The sequence below is a fragment of the Astatotilapia calliptera genome, chromosome 14 (genome assembly GCF_964374335.1).
Source record: "Astatotilapia calliptera chromosome 14, fAstCal68.1, whole genome shotgun sequence".
NCBI lineage: Eukaryota > Metazoa > Chordata > Actinopteri > Cichliformes > Cichlidae > Astatotilapia > Astatotilapia calliptera.
This window is the reverse complement of record NC_137435.1, coordinates 9,024,901-9,037,991: the sequence shown is the minus strand read 5'-3', so window position 1 is coordinate 9,037,991 and position 13,091 is coordinate 9,024,901. Positions and strand designations below refer to the sequence as shown.

Sequence of the window (13,091 nt, the reverse complement as noted above, 5' to 3'; positions counted from 1 at the left end):
GGGGTGCTTTTCATCTGCATGTGTGTGGACATGTCTGCATATTTGTCTGTGTGTGTGCACAGTTAATACAGATAGCCTATCAACACGTGACTCATAACTCCCAACAGGTTTTGGGAACAGCAGAAATAGACAATGAGATCGGACCCATTTCTTACCTTCAGATAAACTCGACTCTCCCTTTAATCTGGAATCATTTACTGCAGAAGCTCAACAGCTCCCCTCCCCGCTAAACCTAATGAGCAAGAACACAATAGCTTCTGTTTGCAGCAGTGTGGATACATTGGTACACATATGGGCATATTTTCTCAATAAATATTAACATTAAAAATAACATCATGTTTTTAGAGCTGAAAAGCTGCTTTTTGGAGACTTAAAATTCCTATTTAGAAAAATTGATCTTCAATAACCAGTAGTCTAGTACTGTAGTGATGTTTCTTGGTTATGATAGTATACCTTCAAAAATAAATTGTAATTTGAGCAGAATAGATACATTTAAAATCAAAGTTTATATTATTGGAAATAATGCTCAATGATACGCCTCCATTTAAGTATAAAGATTTGCTTCTACCTGAAAACCAGAACGGCTTCTTTAACATTGCTATGAAGACACAAACTTTCAGGCATCCTGAGGTTAGAGGCCACCGTGTTTTTTGAACTAGAGGTAAAAGGAGGCTGCACGAACACTCTTGACCTTTTCAGCTGGAGTGACAGAGCCTGGCTGGTCTTATGCAGGTGACCTTTCCCCATGCTGTACTCGGACTGCCTGGTTGAGCTCTTTCAGCCTTGTATACTGGCAGAGAAGTGGTAGAAAAGGGAAAGGCTGGGAGTTGTTACTGGCATGTCTGCATCTCCAACAACACGGATAAAAAAAAAAAAAAAAGGATTACAGTCGATGTTTTCTCACTGTTGAAGGCTACATGTGTGATGTTGCATTGCATTGTTGGATTCTCAGACCAGTGTATTCACACGCCCTGAAAATCATAGTCCTCAGCCTCCATTTTTTTGTCTTTCTTTTGTTCTGTTCTCTAGCTAGCCCACACTCGTGCTTCCTCTATTATTTCATTTCTGTCAGAGAATCGCTCTGACTGCCTCCCCCTCTTTCTCACTCTTTCTTTCTTCATTCCCTCCTTTTCTCCCCACCCCTCCTCCCTCCATCTCTTTTCCTCCCACTTCCCATCTTTGCATGTGCCACTTTCAATTGTAGTGATATGCCCTGTGGCAAACTCTGCCTCTGTGTGCTTGAGCAGGCTTTGTTGGTAATGGCTGTTATTCCTGACGCGAGGGGAGGAGTGTAAAATTTCTCCAGCAAAGCCTTACGCCTGCATGCATGGGAATTGTATTGTACAATATTCTGGAACAATGCACCCCCCGCCCCCATCCCCCACCCACTGCATGCTTTCCATAGGTATATTTATAATAATTATCGGACATAAATCTTATCCTAAATATCTCAGTAGCTCTCCCGCAAGAAATTTAGTCTCCTCTTTTGCTCTTGCAAGTAATTTATCAGTGTTTTCCTGTAGACAGTTGTACTGTAATATGGATCCTGTTGGTATTGAACCAATTTCTTTGTCTCCGTGCAAAGATAGTTTTTTAAGTGGACAGAGAAATATGATATGGGAGGTTTCCCCTTCAGTCAGCTGATTAGATTATTGAGCATTCAGCTTCTGTTTGCGTACTCCTTCTAATCTTTATGTCCAGTAAAAAAAACCTCAAAAAAATATTATTAATAGAAACTAAAATGTTTAATGCTTCAGTCATACTTTCCATTATAGTTCACTTTGTAATTAGTTTTGTTATATTTAAAGGTAATGTAATGGTCAGTAAGGTTGTGTTTTGTGTTACTCACTGTTGGGTGGAAGTGAAATTTGTATTGTGTCTTTTGGCCCATGTGCTATGCGCTGCTGGTATGCCTCTCACCTCTAATTGCCCCATACTCCTCTGACAGGCCCTGGAAAGCGAGTTTGTGTCATGTCAGCTTCATCAGTGGATTGACCTTATTTTCGGCTACAAGCAGCGAGGCCCAGAGGCGATGCGCGCCCTCAACGTCTTTCACTACCTGACTTACGAGGGCTCCGTCAACCTGGACAGTATCACTGACCCTTTGCTCAGAGAGGTAAAGCACACGGACGCACACACGCCAACCCCTCTTTTTTTTTTTTCTGTTGCTCAACATAACCACAACTTCCTGTCTCTATTTGTTCTGGCATGTGCAGGAGCTCCAGGAGCATTCGCATCATGCATCTGTCAGTCAAATGTTGTGTCATGCAAATGTACACCGTGAGAGAATCAGATAAAGATCATGACTCACTGCAGGTTTTATTTTTTATTTGTGTAATTTCCTGGTTACACAAACAGATTTTCTGGAATTATTAATACTCTCTCAGATAAACAATAGTCCTTTCATATCATTCAGCATTATCATTATTCACAGCTTGTCTTAACATCGTAACAATGTCCTCCTTTTTTTGTCATGTCGAAGATACTGTCTGTCCTCGCCCTGAATCAGATCAGTGAATGTGACCTCACTCTTTGATCAATCACCAAAGGTCACTTAGTCAGTAGATGAGGGAGTGAATCCTCTTGTTCTTAACAAATTAATTGAATAACTACTCGCTCCGCCATACTACTCGTGAATAGCGTAATTGCAAGGGGAAAGGGGACCAGAATATGCAGCAGCTGGCATGCATTGTGGTACTTTCCAGTGTGAGCTCGTCTCTCCCTGTGATATCCACCATCTGCTGTCTGCAAAACAAGTCATTTATATACTGTCACTTCCAGGGGCGCCTTTATTTATCAAGTGACCACTATGCAAATCACCTGCAGAAGATTTGGCTGATCTAATTACCAAACCATATTGTGAAAGAGTTGGTTTTCATCATTTTGAGGACAATTTTAGATGATGCCTTGTTTATTTTGCATCAGATTGAGCTGGTTTTAAGCTGTCTTCCACCCTGGCTGTTGTTACCCTGTGAGATGACAGTACTGTTAGTTAGTTGCACATTAGGAAGCCTGCTACTCAGGCTCCCTAATTGCACCCAGTTGATGTATTCTCTGTTGTGACATGTATTGTGAATATATTTTGTGAAGGAGAAAGAAATTGGTTCAGCTAATTGCAACTGATGTAATGTTGATATGATGAGCACTAATTAAGATGAGCCTTCATACCCACAGTTCGGTTTTTCATTCCAGGTGGACTTTTTTGTATATTAAAACTCCCAGTAATCTCATGAACATGGTTTTTGGAAAAGTCGTCATGTTCATGCATTAAAATATATTTATTTTGTTTTATTGTATTGCAAAGTTGCAAATATGATTTTGTTCCAAGTAGAAGCCATGTAATTTGATTAAAAATCATCAATATTCTGCACAGTCTGAGAATGTTAAGAACATTTGGCAGGTGACTACCTGCTTCTGTTCCACTTCTGCCTTAATGAGTCGGTGAGGTGTGGCATGGAAGTGTGCCCAGTGAATGTCTTGCTTTTTTCTAAAATGTGGCGATTGACTTCGGGGTATTGATTCATTCTGGGCCTGACAGGTGAAGCTGCAGATCTGGCATTAGTCACAACAATTAAGGCATTTGAAATGTCAAGAAATTAGAGGTCATGAGAGATAATTTCCGCCTGTGTGTCAGATGAAAATGATGACACCCTCTGACATGCCGCTGGGCCTCTGGTTGAGGGCACGGTGACAGCTCTACTGGGCACACTGCCGGAACAGCAGTCCTTCACCGTGATGCTTCTCGTGACAGCCCTCTCTTACTGAAAAACATGACAGCAACCCCTGGATTCAGACCCCACTGTGTCACTCAGAAGTAAACAGACAAATTATTCATCAGTAGGACTCTATTCCTCCTCATGTCACTGCCCCTCCTGCCCCCTCTGATTCAACAGAGACAACAAAGTGTGCTATAGCTAGCAAATGTGGGGCTTTGAAGTAGCTGACATACTTTAGAGTGATTTCACTGTGATATTCTAATTATGATGGAATACATGTTTAAATGCTTGACCTTAATCTGTATTAATCAGCGATCATATAGGATTTAATGTGCATTATCAGTGATCATAGCTGCATTCGAAACAAACACATACTGGTGGACATAATGTTTGAGACATTTCTGCTCAGCTCCCAAGCTGTCACTCAAGAAACACCCCCAAGGCAATTCTTTATTTGTACTTAGGGATTGCAGATAAGCTTATCTTAAACAAATTTCCACAGGCATGTAAAGAATGGGCAGTGATGTTGTCACATGGGAAAATAACTCAGTTACACAGATTTTACAAATTCTAAATGGTACCTTCACATATATTTACATGGGTTTGTATGGTTTTGATGGGTTTTTGCAACCTGTTTAAATTTCTACTTAAAAGCAATTCGCCATCTGTAATCTATGGGATCTACCAAAAGGTGAAAGGTGCCGCAGCTTCATGTTTGCAGTTGCCACTGTGCATCTCAGGTGTCGTGACTCAGCACACGGTGCTTAGTGGGGCAATGCAAGGCCATGTCTGCAGTCTGTGTGACAGAGCTGTTGTGTTGCTGCATTGCATGAGTGCACTGGAGGATCCTCCATAGAGACTGCCACCAGTTTGGGGAGCATACAGTAGAGACGCAGGGAGCTGGAGACACTCACCTCTGAAGCCTTTTGCTCATAACACAATTAGATGCAAACAAAGTCAGACAGACAAATACACATGGTGAGTTATAACGGATGTTTGGTGCTCATCCAAGCAAGGTGGGTTTTTGCTGGGAGGGAAGATCATCCAGATGGCTTTGGCAATAAGTGTCACTTATCAGCCAAAAATCAAAGCCTGAAGTGACTTATACTAATGAACTACCTGTTAAGTGCTCTCCATCTCAGATCGAGATAAGTTTCTGACATACATCACTGAAGATTAGTATTTAAATAGCTGAGAGCTATTGATGTGTTTTGATCATATAGTGGAAGAACATGTTCTTGGGTTAACCTTCAACAAGTCAAACCCCCCCTGCCCCCCTGCCCCCATAACACAAAAACACATACAGAGACAAACTCTCCTGTTTGCACTTGGAAACTTTTGGTGTTCAGGGTTTTCTGAGGCTACCAAAATGGGGCTTTGCTGCACCCAGTTTCCCCAATAATAGAATCATCATAAAAAATATGTTGATGTTTTCCACATGGCCTTCTTAGCCTTTCTGATCTTTGTATCAAATGTCTCTACTTGAACAGACACGGTGACCCTAACCCCAAACCTAACCTTAAATAGCCATAATGTCAGTTGCTTATTACTTGACAGACTGCATTGTAAAGAAACCCCGACTAACACTTAATGATTGCCAAATGTGCTCCCCAACTCACGTGAAACTTTCACTACTAAGCGACAGAGCTGTGCAGACAGCGCCTTTTTTTTTTTTTTTTTTTTTTTTGGTGCTGTGGAAGATAGGAAGTGATCGGGGGTGTTGGGGGCGACCGTGTGGCTTGCAGGTGGCCTGTCCTAATTCAGTATCACCTCCAAACTTCCCATGCCACTTCTCCCACTGTGGCATGTGTTACCCAATGGGTCTTTTTGATAGTGAGTGGTGTGTACAGGCGGAGGAAAATGAGGGCTAGCTGCCCAGGCAGTCAGAAGGGCGGGCGAAAGGCTGAGCGATGTATGTTCCATTGTGCACAGTGGCATTGACGGACGTCTACAAGCTCCCCTCTGATGGTGGAAGTGGCTCCAGTCACATCAATCACTCCCACCGTGGAGTGCCCCACTTTCAGTCAAGCTCAGCAGCTCTTACTATTTGTTTTTTGCTCCCTCTAACTGCAGGCAAATTAGATCTAGTGTCTATTTAAATGGATTTTCTTTTTTAAATCTACTCTTTTAATGGCTGTTTTTAGGTAGTTTTCTAACATCACATGCATTTAGACTTGTATTTTATACCCCACGAATCATCTTTCATCAAAGTACCTTTAACCAAATTGCCCTGACCTGCTTGTGTAATTTTGTGGCTCTGTTTAATACATGTTAATGTGCATACACATGCTTTTACCCTTTTGTTTCAAGCACAATAACATCTAAAAGCACACCGGCTTGCTGCGGTCCTAGCTGGATGTCACTCCAGGTTAACGTTTGTGCAGTTGGGGCCCCTGCTCCTGGAAATGGGAATGGTTAACTGAAGCATGTTAATAGGAAAAGGCTTGTCTCTTCCATACTAACACTTGGATGACTCTGCAGGGTGAGGGGGGAAGGGGGAGCACCCAGGCGGATTGGGAGTGCACCCCTTTCCCTTTACCTCCCCCCTTCCTCAGAGGCACGGCTGAGTTAGGATTTGCTTGCATTGTCAAGTAACGCATTGACCCATCACTTTGATGCATATTGATTGTGACAGCCGCTCTCTCTCTCTCCTTCTCCTCTCTCTCTCTCTCCCGCAGGCCACAGAGGCGCAGATCCAGAGCTTTGGACAGACGCCATCTCAGTTGCTTATTGAGCCACATCCTCCACGCAGCTCCGCCATGCACCTGGTGAGAACAGCGAGCATGCTGGGAAAATTCCCTGCACCTCTGGTGGTGCTGGTGTGCATGAGGAAGGATGTGTGGACCTGTCCAAGCCCGGATGGTGTGTGTTAGCGTGAATGTGTTTGTAGGTACAGTAGACAGAAGATTGACAAGGAAGTCCTCAAATTCTCACTTCCAAAAGTTTCTTTGAATCTGATCTTTTATAACAGAAGATACATTTTTCAGAAGTCCTACATCATGTAGGTCACAGACCCTCAGTATAGCAAACAATCTTTTAGTTCCAGTGGTCTGCACTGTTCTGGAGCTGGTACTGCCTACTAGGAGTGTGGTTAAAATGGAATAGTGCTCTCTACTGGCCTAGTAGTGCCTTTCTTTATATTGGAAGCACCTCTTCCCTGTCCAATCCATGTAACAACCAGCCTTGTCCTCATTATCCTCACATGGCTCTCTGTTTCTCTCTCCCTACAAGAAACTTAAGACCTTTTAGGTCCGTTTTCTACTTTGGCAAATGTTGAGAATATTTTCATCACTTCTCTCCAGTTCTTTAAATGGCTTCCTGTATCAAGGATGAGACCTAAAACTGTTTCAGATCTTACAGTATTGCTAGTATCACTATGTCTGCCATTGCTTTTACTTCTGCTACACATGCAGAAGTCAGCATAGTAGGAAAAGGTAGGAAAAGCACATTGCAAACGTTTTTAAAAAGCCAGTTGCTTTTAGTGCTTTCCTTATGGGCCATTTTCTGATGTATGTACATGTATGCACCATCTCATACGTGCAGTCAATACCATCCCAGTTTCCCATGTCTACCTGTGTCTTAGTCCCTGCTTCCCATAGGGGACAGTGCATGAAACTCTCCTTTGTGTCTAAACCTAGTTTTTCCTCCAACCTCCATACTAATTGCCTCTTGCATTCTTTTTCTTTCATCTTTTCATATCTCTTCTTTTTCATTTTTTCCATCGCCTCCCATCCTGCTCCTCTTCCTCCTTCTCCTCCTCCTCTCCCAACATTGTACTACTCCATCCTTTTCCACACTTTGTCTTTTCTCTCTTCTACTCAATAGTGTTTCCTTCCACAGAGTCCCCTAATGTTCAAGGACCAGATGCAGCAGGATGTCATTATGGTGTTGAAGTTTCCCTCCAATTCACCCGTAACCCACGTGGCTGCCAACACTCTGCCCCATCTTACAATACCTGCTGTGGTCACTGTCACCTGCAGCCGCCTATTTGCAGTCAACCGATGGCACAACACCGTCGGTGAGTGGAGCTCAGCTCACATGCACAAAAGTGTGCCACACCACATGCCATACCTACCACAGCAGTGGCCCTGTAAAATCACTTCATCACCATCGCAGACACACACACACACACCAAAAAAACTACCAACTGCTCATAATAGAGCTGCAGCCAGCTGGCTATGGGAGAGGCTAGCACCTCCCAGGTAAGCTGACCGTGAGTGTTTCCACATGTTACTTCTCAGACATGTGTGAACAACATTACCCACGGAGCCCAACCCTGAGAATCGGCCTCACCTCAGGGTCAGAGGGCCAAAGCAATGGTTACTAGAAAATTAGGCCACAACTGCACCACATTCTCCTCACACATCCCCATCTGTCACTGTAGAAACACACAGACCTCCGGACCAAAGAGCCTGCTCTATGTGGCGGCTCTGGCTGCACCCACACTAATGAACACAGCTGCAGCACCCTTGCCATCCTGTTGGAGAGGAGGGAAATGTGGTTTGGCTTTTCAGAATAATTACGATAACAAGACCTCCATATTTTCAGGCATGTAGCTGCTTCAAAACTGGCTCCAGATATGTTCACATGGATGAAATATCTCCATTCAATTTGACACTCTGGGGGGGAAAAAAAGCAGAGTAAGACAGATGGACCTCCAATGCTTCCATCTCCTGGAAGATATCATGAATTAACTTGGCTCTAAAAGTGGAACAGGTGTGCGCGTGTGTGCAGATATGTCCATTGGTCAGAAATAGGCTCACATATCTGTCTGGATTCAGGTCTCCGAGGAGCACCCGGCTACTCCCTGGAACAGGCACATCACTTACCCATAGAGATGGATTCTCTGGTTGGTGAGTGAGCTTGAATGGAAAAAAAAACAGCATTAAACAAAAATATCTAATGGAGTTTTAGATCTGTATAAAATGGCACAGTCCTTAATTTATAGCTTTGCTTGGGAAATTGCTTGGGACATGTGTTATTTCTTTCTTTCTTTTTTTTCCCACAGCCAACAATACTGGAAGCAACAAGCGTCAGATCACAGACCTAGTGGACCAAAGCATCCAAATCACCACACACTGTTTTGTCGTGACAGCTGACAACCGCTACATCCTGGTGTGTGGCTTCTGGGACAAGAGCTTCCGTGTGTACTCCTCTGAGACAGGTAGGTTAGAGTGTAAACTCTATTTCCTACAGAGGTGTGCACTGATGTGTGGAGGACAGTGCTATGACGGTAATGATACAGTATTGTTGCTCCTCTCTCCTGACAAGCCTTGTAGAAAATGGGTGAAAATAATAAATAATAATGGACTGAAATAAGAAAAAAAAAGTTATTTTAAATTTTTTTTCTCCTTATTCTTATGTTTCAGTCGGCTTAGGTAACATTAATTTGTGTTGGTATGTGTGTATATATAAAAAGGATTAGCGTTGCACCTTACAATGCAAGCACAGACTGTATGTAAAAGATAGGTCTGAAAAGTGAAGCTAGAGCAGAATTGCATTAAACTTGATTTTGTTCCTTTGGTTGTGAAAATAACTATTAAAGGCTCTGCAAAAGTTCTCCCTCTTCTCTCTTCACTTATGACCTTATTAAACACTTTCCTATTAAATTATGGCCCAGTCACTAATTTAATTTATTACTGCATGTTTATCATATTGTAACTTGTTATCCTATTTTGAGTAAAATCATGGTATGTACTGGAGAGTAGCTACCTTGTGACTGACAGGTTGCTACTGGATATGCATGCCATTTGTCTCAGATCCATCATTTGCCTCCCAAATCCAGTTTAAAAATGAAAAACAAGATAGCGATGTCTGAAATGCTATGGCTTCAAAATCGTGAGTCAAACAAAACAAACAAATCAGTGGTGTCATGGTGGCCACTTCCATATTTTATATATGCTATATAATTACAGGAGTTTGACACACTCTCTTTCTCTTTAGAAACACTGGGTAGCTTAAATAATCCATTTAAAAATGCTAAGGACGTTATCTTTTAAACGGGGTCATAAGCAAAAGTTTTATTTTGAAAAGCTGGTTAACCACTAGATTAACTTTTACAAGTATTTATTCACTAATTAATAAATTAACTCTCTTTACTGAAGTGACAGCATTCACAGTACCAGTTGTAGCAGTCTTTACATTTCTGGACTTTGTCAACACCGAACTCATGTACAGCGTGTATCCACTTTAGGTAAGCTGACCCAGATAGTTTTTGGCCACTGGGACGTGGTGACATGTCTGGCCCGATCAGAGTCCTACATTGGAGGAGACTGCTACATCGTCTCTGGGTCCCGTGATGCTACGTTGCTACTATGGTACTGGAGTGGGCGGCACCATATTATCGGCGACAACCCCAATAACAGTGAGTAACCGTATCCAAGTGCCACGCACTCGCATGCATAACAAAAGAGGAGAAGAACTGCCCTCTGGACATGTTTATAGTTAATTATGCCATTTCTTGCTTGTGAAATGAAAGTCTGTAAAGGTAAACAAGTCTAGTATTTTTGTTTGTTTGTTGGTTGTTGTTTTTTTTTTATTTTAATAAACTGGTGAAAAATATTTCTATTCTATAATTAGATTCTACAATCAAATCCAGAGGAGTGACGGGGGACGATCATTTATCTGCACCGAAGCTGTGATACATTAGTGTGATTCATTACATTGAGATGTGCTGCTTTCAAGTAGAGGACTCCAGATGTCTTGGCATTCATAATAGTAGACCCCAGTGTGTGATTTCTGCTGCTCAGTTCATTTAGTTTCTCATTCGCACTGATTGTCTTGTGTTTCAGACAATTAATCACAAAAGGAACTGTTACAGTACCATGCAGCAAGCAGAACCATATATGGTGTGGAATGGGGAAAAAACTGAAAATAAAGGGGGGGAAAAAACTGTTTTTATTTTATTTTTGGATAACAATGCCGTGTGTGTGCCCTAAAAGATCTCGTGTTTCCAGTCGTCTCAGATTCTAGGAGCTCTGAATTAGTCGTGAGTGTCCTTTAATTAACTTCACTGAAGCTCCGACAGTTAATTAAGAATTTCAGCTTGGATGCCTCCAATTAGCAAGGGGCAATAGCACTTGTGTTACTGCAGCAGGAAAACAGTATTCCCCTGATATTCACACTACTTGTGCTTACAATGCACCTTTAATGGACAGGAGATAAAAGGAAGCTATGTAGCTGAAGCACAGGGAGCGGAAAACAATTAGGATGCAGCTGAGAACTTTTAAACTTTTTTCTTATATAAATCTTTGAGCCACTAATGATCATATTCAAATACAGATGAAAGGCATTAGTCTTGACAAATTAACTACTACCATCTTTTCATACCTTTACAATTAAAGGCCCCAAATTAATGCCGTAAAGCAAAACAGCAGTCCTTTGTATCCTTATTGACTGTCTCAATGAGCGATCTTTTCCAAGAATATCATTCTAGTGATTTCATGCCTATTATATTTTCTGTAATGCTAGTAAAAGGTTCTGTGAATATGTAGCAGCAGCTTGCCGGATCATTACTCTATCATCTCGCAGATGTGGCGTTCGCGAGGAAATTGATTTCACCCATGCCTCAAAAGCCTGCATGCAACTTCTATGTCTAATAATTAAAATAACTTCCAGCTCAATCATGGCCATGCTCCTCAGACTCAGCCCATCACGCTGGTTGCAAGGAGATATTTGCACCAAGTAATTGTTGTGGCTGAATCTAGCTTGTCCCAAGGGTTCAGGCAGGGTGGGGGGGTTAGTTGGTACAGGGTGATTGAATCTTTTGTCGGGTAGGTGAGCTCCTTTTTCCCCCGGAGGCTTTTGCTGACATTTGTCCTATTCAGCCCCCCTCAGCAGCAGGTACTGGGACTGACAGCACTGCTCAGGTCCCGGTCTCTAAGGGACCGTGTTGCATCGATCACAGTCCGGCTCACTGACTGGACTGCTGCCGCGGCTATAGAAGCAATATGCCGAGGTGGTGGTGGTGAGGTCGAAAGTGTGTCAACATCATCTATCAGGATGGTGCTGTCATCCAGTGAATAGGGAAAGTTTGACGGAATTGGCTGAACTTTTAGTTACATGTGGACACCAACAGTCTCAGTTGTTAGTTTGACATAAGTTTGGCATGAGCAGCTGGGGAAAAGGTGATGACTACAGTAAAGGCCCAAACAGAAGACTTGTTAGCTATCACAAACGTGTAAATATAAATTCTATATAAAAATATCCTTTAAGCAAAAGAAATACAGAATATTAAGCTTTGTTTTTTAAAGCAACTAGAGATTCTCAGTTGTGTTTTGTCATTTACTTTAAGTAGAATTTAATGATTAATTAAAGAGATTTAACATTCTACGCATGATATAATTTAATTAAAAGTTCATTCCCTTCTTCAGCACTATTTAGGGAAAGGTTTAGTGGTGTTTTTTTTTTTTTTTTTGGTGATCAGAGCAATTCAGAAAGACTCCCGCTTTCATCGTTCTGACACTATTCGAGGTCGGCTCCAGGTGCCACGAAACACCCCTCACTAACCTCTCCCCCGGCCATCATCAATCATGTGACACACAGGATCAAATCAAGTGCCTCCCCTGCCATCCCTGGGCATCCCTTCATTTACATAACAATTCACATGGACCTCCCTGCAAGCAGATGTATGTCACAATCACAGCGATTGTGTTTATATGATTTCATTGTCTTATAAATGTGCTCGGTGACAGCGCAAAAATACTATGTACTGGCCGGTAAATTACCTGCAGCATGCTATTCACAGGATTTTTGCAGTCACACATCAGATTTAAAAACAATTAGCCAAGTCATTTGTTTTGTGACATTGTGTGCCTTTTTGTCCTTTAGGTGACTACCCAGCACCCCGAGCAGTTCTCACGGGTCACGACCAGGAGGTTGTGTGTGTATCAGTTTGTGCAGAGCTGGGCCTCGTCATCAGTGGAGCTAAAGGTCAGTGCGCTTCTTTGTTCTTCCGTGTCACATTGACTGGACAAAAAAAGGTGACATCAGGTACACCAATAAACTGGAACAACGGTGCTCGTGCATTAGATGACCATTTGATTAGTGACCACCTCCAAACCAATGTTTATCCAGATGACAGATATGCAGTCGCTTCACAGAAATGGACTATTTTTATAGATTCTTTACATAAGCACAGGTTGATCACATGTGCGTTCTGGTTTGGTAGAGGGTCCGTGTCTGGTCCATACCATCACAGGGGACCTTTTGCGGGCTTTGGAGGGACCAGAACACTATCTGTGCCCACGGCTCATCTCGGTTTCCAGCGAGGGCCACTGTATCATCTACTATGAGAGGGGACGCTTCTGCAACTTCAGCATTAATGGAAAACTGCTGGCACAAATGGAAGTCAATGATTCCACCAGGGTATGCCAA

General features: G+C 42.4%; 1 protein-coding gene across 1 annotated transcript in view; it reads left to right on the top strand.

Annotated features, from left to right (window-relative positions):
- Positions 1–13,091, top strand: part of nbeab (neurobeachin b) — a 214,782-nt gene that overhangs the window by 198,300 nt on the left and 3,391 nt on the right. Inside the window, exons 48-55 of the mRNA XM_026191618.2 lie at positions 1,949–2,116; positions 6,395–6,484; positions 7,542–7,734; positions 8,498–8,569; positions 8,725–8,880; positions 9,910–10,080; positions 12,546–12,647; positions 12,886–13,082. Coding sequence (XP_026047403.2) covers positions 1,949–2,116; positions 6,395–6,484; positions 7,542–7,734; positions 8,498–8,569; positions 8,725–8,880; positions 9,910–10,080; positions 12,546–12,647; positions 12,886–13,082 — 1,149 coding nt within the window. The remainder of the gene's footprint in view (positions 1–1,948; positions 2,117–6,394; positions 6,485–7,541; positions 7,735–8,497; positions 8,570–8,724; positions 8,881–9,909; positions 10,081–12,545; positions 12,648–12,885; positions 13,083–13,091) is intronic.